The sequence below is a fragment of the Gavialis gangeticus genome, unplaced genomic scaffold, assembly GCF_001723915.1.
Source record: "Gavialis gangeticus isolate Ggan-Ray unplaced genomic scaffold, GavGan_comp1, whole genome shotgun sequence".
In the NCBI taxonomy this organism is placed as follows: Eukaryota; Metazoa; Chordata; order Crocodylia; family Gavialidae; genus Gavialis; species Gavialis gangeticus.
This window is the reverse complement of record NW_017729005.1, coordinates 140281-147385: the sequence shown is the minus strand read 5'-3', so window position 1 is coordinate 147385 and position 7105 is coordinate 140281. Positions and strand designations below refer to the sequence as shown.

General features: G+C 41.0%; 1 protein-coding gene across 3 annotated transcripts in view; it reads right to left on the bottom strand.

Moving 5' to 3' along the window:
• Positions 1 to 7105, bottom strand: part of HDAC9 (histone deacetylase 9) — a 493669-nt gene that overhangs the window by 357154 nt on the left and 129410 nt on the right. For all 3 annotated transcript variants that reach the window (XM_019508553.1, XM_019508552.1, XM_019508551.1), the window contains one exon: positions 4860 to 4975. In XM_019508553.1, the coding sequence (XP_019364098.1) occupies positions 4860 to 4975 (116 nt within the window). The remainder of the gene's footprint in view (positions 1 to 4859; positions 4976 to 7105) is intronic.

The following is a 7105-nucleotide window of genomic DNA, read 5'->3' as shown; positions in this document are numbered from 1 at the left end:
TGAGAATAAAAACCACAGCTATACACCCACTCACAAGGGAACACAACACTTACTGCAAATGTCACAACAACAATTATGAAACAACAGCAGCATGAGTCATGCAGGATTACGGCAAAACAAGTGACATTTCAGATGATTTTAGAATACTCAACCTATTATTAGAAACTTCTGTACTTCATGTATCTGACAAAAATTGATTAGATAAATGGCATTTGAGAGCTGGCATCTAATGCACAACTAGGGAAGAAACATTCAGTTGTTTGGTTACTATTAAAGAATTAAATAAAATCCTACTGAAATCAAAATGTACTGATGTTGAGATCTATGGAAAAATGTTTGAGCCCGCAGGACCACAGCCTTAACAAGCAAGTAACCAGAGAGGTAAAGAAGTCTCTGATTGGAGCCAGAAATGGAAGCCAGTGGTTTCAGCTTCCAAGTCTTCTGCCAATGAGCAGAGTGACTGGCTCCAGCACATCCAGCTCCACTTTTAAAATAGCTTTTTGGGCTCATTTCAGTGCTCGTGATAGTAAGAGACTAATACCAACAATGCCAGGAATAGCAAGGGAAGATGATGTGCAATGCAGTGCTCCATTAATACACTGAATACAGTTCCACTTCTCTAGCAGCTACAGTCTTCCTAGAGTTGCCATGAACACAACAGACTATTTGCTTATGTGGTGGGTTAAAGATGGGAAACAAGTGTCCATGAAGTAAAATATTCAAAGAACCAAGCACTGCAAAAATCAGCTGAATGCATTATCATTCCCTTTTGATTTTTTATACTGGTAACTGATGTGTTCAAGCCAAGACAGTGACTAATTTGATAGGATTTCCTGTGTAATTCGGCATTCATGTCTTCATATTATAACATTCTGTTCCTATACATCTTTAATGAGATGAAAATATACCTATTTAATTCTACTATCTTGACAAACCTGTGATCTGATTTTAACTTTGTTGTAGCTTTCTCTGCACAGTCAGAATTTCCTTGCAATCCCATACGCAGAACCATGAGCCAAGACCACATGTTAGCCATCAATGCAACCTTTTTTGGGGGGGGTTCTGGGCCATAGAGAGGCTACTAATCAGTGTGCAGAGGTCAGCCACCTGCCCCTTGGATCATAGTTCACACACACAATTAATTCATTATGGGGAAAAGTCAGGGCTGGAGGTTGAACTAGCCATTGCAGTTTTTTTGGAGGTGAATGTCTTGCCACTGACCTGGAGAAATAGCTCCATTAGCTCAAACTCTGTTAAATCGCATTTCCTTATGCTATTTTTCTAATCAGCCAACAGTATAAAACAACAAACAGCAGCAAGCTAGGCCATCAAAACTTCAAAGAAATTATAATTATGGGCATTGATACTCTCTCTCTTCATTTAACAGCATTAAATTACATGCCCATTTTGTTTATGTTGATACTGTAAAATAGAAAGCACGTAGACTGTATGAGAGAGGATAACACATCATTAGTACCTCTATAGTGCTTGCCATCCAAGGACCCCAAATAACTTGAAAAAGAGTGGATGAAACCTCATTAGACATTACCAATGGTAGGGATGGGAAAACTGAGGCACACAAAAGGGTCACAGGAAGTCTGAGAGAACAGAGCTCCTCTATGTTTAATAATGACTAGTAACCGATTTAGTTCAATATTCAGTGCAAGTTATGGCCCTCCTCATTGTAAATTAAGTTTTTCAAAAATCTGTATGTGTGAGCTTTTAGGTGTGCAATGCATTGGGAACCTTTTTATTATATATAGTATCTTTATCTCTCTCTCTCTCTCTCTCTCTCTCTCTCTTCCATCCACTATTTGAAGCCCTAATTAACCAAAACCCTAGACCCTGTCAAGACATTTCTGTCAGGTGCTTTAGGACTTTCCAGGGTTAGCAGCATATGCTGGCTGTCCCTTGAAGAAGCTAGAAATTTCCTTTTCCTTATAGCTTTAAGGACTGGCTCCTTAGTCAAATGCACAAGAAGATACCGGACATTGGACTTTAATCTTGAGCAAATATTGTCTATTTGGATCTTGGGCCACTGTGATCTTTGGACAAAACTTCAATATCTGGGAAGAAAGAAATTTCTTTGGAAAGTTTAGCAAAGGCACAAGCAGCTTCTCGATGTCCCTCTGCAACTGAGAATATTTGAAGTGGATTTAAAGGATCGATCAATGGGTGGACAGCAGGTGAGACATCCAGTGATAATGCTAAATGCAGTTATGTTAGGAAAACACACACACACACGGTGGGTGGGGGGGGTATACCTATGTATGTATGCATATATGGAGGAGTATACATACATATGTTTGGAGGAGTGTATATGTATGTATGTATATAGGCATTTGTGTACTGTGTATGTATGTGTATACACACACCCTATCCATTAAGTCTGATAACTTACTCTTGTTGTTATAGTTTAATTTACAGATTCTATCATATTTGCTCACAGTTATTAATGCATGGGTAGTCCCTAAGATATCAATGGGACTAAATAACAGTGTTTCAGCCTTCTGACAACAGCTGTGGCTGTGTCTCTCTTTCCATTTAGTTTTCCTTTCACCTGTCTTCTTCTGTCCAAAACTTGGCTTGTATTTCCGACATTGTTTGTGGTAACTAGTCATTATCTCAACCTCAACATAACTAACACAGATTTTTTATCTTCATTTCACATGTCCTCTCGTATAACTTTCTTTCCTCGATCACTGAGCAGAATCACTCTGCCTGTCAGTCCCATAACACTGACATCATCTTTTGCATGGACTTCACTTTGTTTAGGTCCTCACGTCCAGGTTGTCTCAGGGTTTCCAATGACTTCTGCATAACATCTCCAAGATCTCACCTTCTCTCTCCGTTCATGCACCCAAAACGCTTATCCAGGCACTTGGTGTCTTATGTCCCTTATGCTGCAACACCTTTTTCCCTGGCCTTGACAAAGACACTATTCAATGGGCAACAGAGAGATCTTCTATGTCCTAGCTCTATTCCAGGTATATTTGGCCATCAGTTTCCTGGTACTTTAAGGGATTCTACCTCCCTCAATTCCTCTGCTTTGGGCTGGAACAGAATACTGAAGGAGTAAGTTAATACTCAAGATAGGTAAGCCCTTTTATACAAGAGTTATTATTCCTGGTTAATCCACAGTGGACATGTTTATTCCAGAATAAGTCCACCTGTAGGCAAGCTCTAAGACTAACAAAGCTCTAAGACTAATGAATCTAGAACTATATATACACGTCTTTGGAAGCACAAAATATTTGCTGAAATATCACTTGCTCCAAATAGAATTAAAAAACAACAGACTCTGCAAAGTTACACATCGTTATTGTGTTACTACACTAACATTTAGAGATATTAAAAGTTTCACAGAATTTCATTAAGTTTATGATGCCAATATTCCTTATGGTATATCAGAAGAGATGTGTTACTGTGCATCTTGGCACCATCTAATTTGCAATCTCAAACAAAAGATAGCCCCTATTTTGCATGTTCATGATGTGACTTCCTGACATAGCCCTTAAATTCCTTTTTAGATTAAGCAATTACCTGGCCAACAAGGCTAGGGACAGAAGTTACACATAAACCAGTATAAGTGATCAGAAACCAGTTCAAAGCTGTAACACAACAGAAGTTCAGTACACATAAATCACATTCAAAGGCTAGGGACAGACGTTTAAAAAGCTGGAGCCTGAATTGATTGAATATTTGCAGGTTACTCTAACCTGCCTAGACTGAACTAGTTTGGAACTGAACAGACATTCCCTCTGGACAGAGGAAATGCAGGCACATGTCTGCAACCCTCAGGGTCAAGAGCCGGGGTGGCGCTAGAGCACACCCTCGGTTGCAGAGAAGCTGGGGGGGGGGGAGGGGGCCGCGTGGCCAGGCCCAGCAGTAGCATGGGGGTTTAATTCCCCGCTCCCTGTCCCATGGACCTGAGCTGGGTCTGCTGGGCGCTCCCTTGCTGCTGCAGAGGCAGGGATGTAGCCAGACACTGGCTGGTATGGCCCCTGAGGCAGAGGGGGCAGGGAGGGGGGTTATTTCCACCTCCACCCTCTCTACCCTCAGGGGACCACAGCAGTGTCTCCCCGCCTGACTACTGCCGCTTGCTCCCTGAACCAGGAGAGCTGCAGGATAAGACCCTTACAGGCCCCCACCCCTGCCTGTCCCTGCTCTGGCTAGGGAGCAGAGGGGCAGGGCCAGCCCTGCTCCACTGGAGCAGAGAACACAGCCCAGAGAGCATGCCAGGATGCTGGGGGACTCTGGTTTGAACTTAAACCAGGAAGGGGTCTGGGACAGAAGTTGCATAAACCAGTTTGAGCTCAATCAGGTAAATATGATACTACATTCAACCAGGTTTCTCTCAAACTGGTTTCAGTCATTTTGAAACTCATTTATATGCACTGAACAGCTATTCTGTTACAAGTTTAAATCAGTTTCTGATCACTTAAACCAGTTTCAGTTTATGTGTAATGTCTGTCCCTAGCCAAAATGGCTGAAACCAGTTCAAGATAAACTTGGATGGATATAGGTTAAATCAGTTTATTGAACTTCTGTCCCAGATCCCCTCCAGTTTCAGGTTAACTCATGGTCCCCCAGCATGCTTTACACTTCACAGGGTGGGCTTTAGCCTAAGATGTCTGCTCCAGTTATGCAGGGAGACATGCTCTAGTGCCCCCTGGCTTCTGGCCTTAGCCACTGCAGGCATGTAGCTGCATTTCCAAAATCAAAAGAGAATGTCTATTTATATGTTTATTGGTTCAATGTACGCAGTATAGAGTAACCTGCAAAGATTGAATTAATTTAGCCTCAGGCTTTTTGACTGTCTGTACTTAGCTTAATAGGATCAAGAGTATTGTTTTTACCTCAGCTTGAGAATTAGGTGGCAAAACTGATGTTTCATTTTCCATTACACTTCCAGTAGGGCCATTGCTTGGTGAGCTTGGACCTGATCCTGGAGAACCGCTACTGACTGAGGACTCTGAAAAACAGATGAAGCAGATATGCAACCAGGGTTAAATTAGATATGTCCAGCTGTGCTTATGATGAACATTGTATGCTTCCTTCAGCATATATATGAAGAATGCTGAACCTATACTGAATGGAGCATTCAATTCATTTTTAAGGGAGGACAGTTTTTTAGCCTCTTAAAACAGACAGATATTCTTGTTCTTTTCCCTCTTGACACTCTGGTGCACAAAGGGTGAATTTATTACTTGACTTTTCTGCAAACATGGCACATTACTCAGTGGCAAGCAAACAGAACTGCTAATGAGTAAAAAGAAAAGGAAGCACTTTTTATTGCATAGCCTCCTGCCTCTGAGAGAGATCAGAATGACAGAGATAGTAGACTTGCAAAGGTCAAGATAACATGTCATCAATTCATGAGGCCTACTGCCATTCCTTTGCTATTTGGAAAGGGCTGCAAAGTATTCTGTTGTGAACTAACCTTTATATGTGCAACCAATAAAAAACAATACGCCATTTATAATATACCTCTGTCAGCAAAGTATGAGGAAATACCTGCAGCATGCAAAATCTTAAAACAGCATTTTGAGGACTCTGTTTTAGTCTGTCCTGGTTCAAAGTACCCAGGAGCTTTGGTCAAGATGAAGGGTAGTGAGACGACTTACTAGGTCTTTGTCAATCTAACTTCTTTAAGTCTATGTTGATTAAAATGAGAGTTTTGTGTACTGAACAAGGAAAAAGATAACAAGAAGTAATTAATATTGCCATTATGTGGAGATATAAAAATCTTTATTTACATAATATCTTTTTATACAACCTGTGTATCAGGAAATTTAAATAATTTCAGTTAGCCAGCAATCACTAGCCACTAGCCAAATTGGACATTTTTAGATATCGCCAACTCTATATTCTCTACGTTCTGTACCCACTTGCAGTTTACTCCCCACTCTTACTGTCACTGAGATAATGGGAGTTATACTAGTGGCTTTTAAGACTCTCTGCTGTTTCAGTTCCAGCTAGAATACATTTCTGCAATTCACTGTCATGAGTCAATACACTAATAATGTACATCTGGGCAAGAAATGTTTTTGCAAAGAAACTTTTCAGCTTTTCATACAAAAAATGCAAACCTCCAAAACGATAATTCTCTTTTTCCCATTTCTGGAAATGTTATTATTTTTTATTTCTTTCAAAAGAAAAGCTTTGGCAGGAAAAGTCTGATCACCTGTACTTTTCAATCACGGGACAAAATGTACAAAACATGGTGAAACAAATCACACCAATGACAATCAGTAAAAAAACAAACAAACCAATGAACCCACGAAAACTATTTTCTGGTGTAAGGAATCACTGTTAGTAAGCCAGTGTCAAAGACAGCAACAGAATACAAGTTTCCTTTCCTTTACTACTTCTACTTTAACTATGGCAAATGGTAAAGTTATCCTGTTAAAGTAATTAGTATTTTATTTTGCATCTCACTTGTGAGTGTACACATCACAGAAAGGAATGGGCCATCCTAGAAATCAATAGGAGATGAAGATTTTGACATTAGGAGTGTCGGTGAAGAAATAGGCAATAGATAGCAACTGGTAGATCTGCAACAACTTGAACAGTGGCATTTATATCACTAGCAGTGAAATAATTTGTACATATCTGAGCCTAATAGCAGATTTTTTAAATGGAAAACACTGTAGCTGTTCCACAATTTTAAAAAAAAGGAAATATTCTTCACCTGGATCATAATGACGCCTTGTTGGACCTAGTGCTGGCCACAGGTGATGACCTGGTGAGGGGGCTGCGGGTGCTCAACCACCTGGGTGACAGCGATCATCGCCTGCTGGAATTCACCATCCAGCACAAGGTAGCAAAGGCATGCAGTAAGGCAGCGGCCCTAGATTTTAGGAGGGCACACTTCAGTGAGCTAAGGAGGATAGTTGGAGAGGCGCTGAGGTCCCGGAGGGGAGGGGAGCCAGGTGTCCAAGGAGAGTGGTCGCTCCTTAAGGAGATAATCCTCCAAGCCCAAAGGAAGGTAATCCCAATGAGGATCAAAGGGAGCAGGAGAGCACACAAGACGCCATGGCTCACCAAAAGCATCCAGGAATGTCTCCTTGCTAAAAAGGAGACTTACACCCAATGGAAAGAA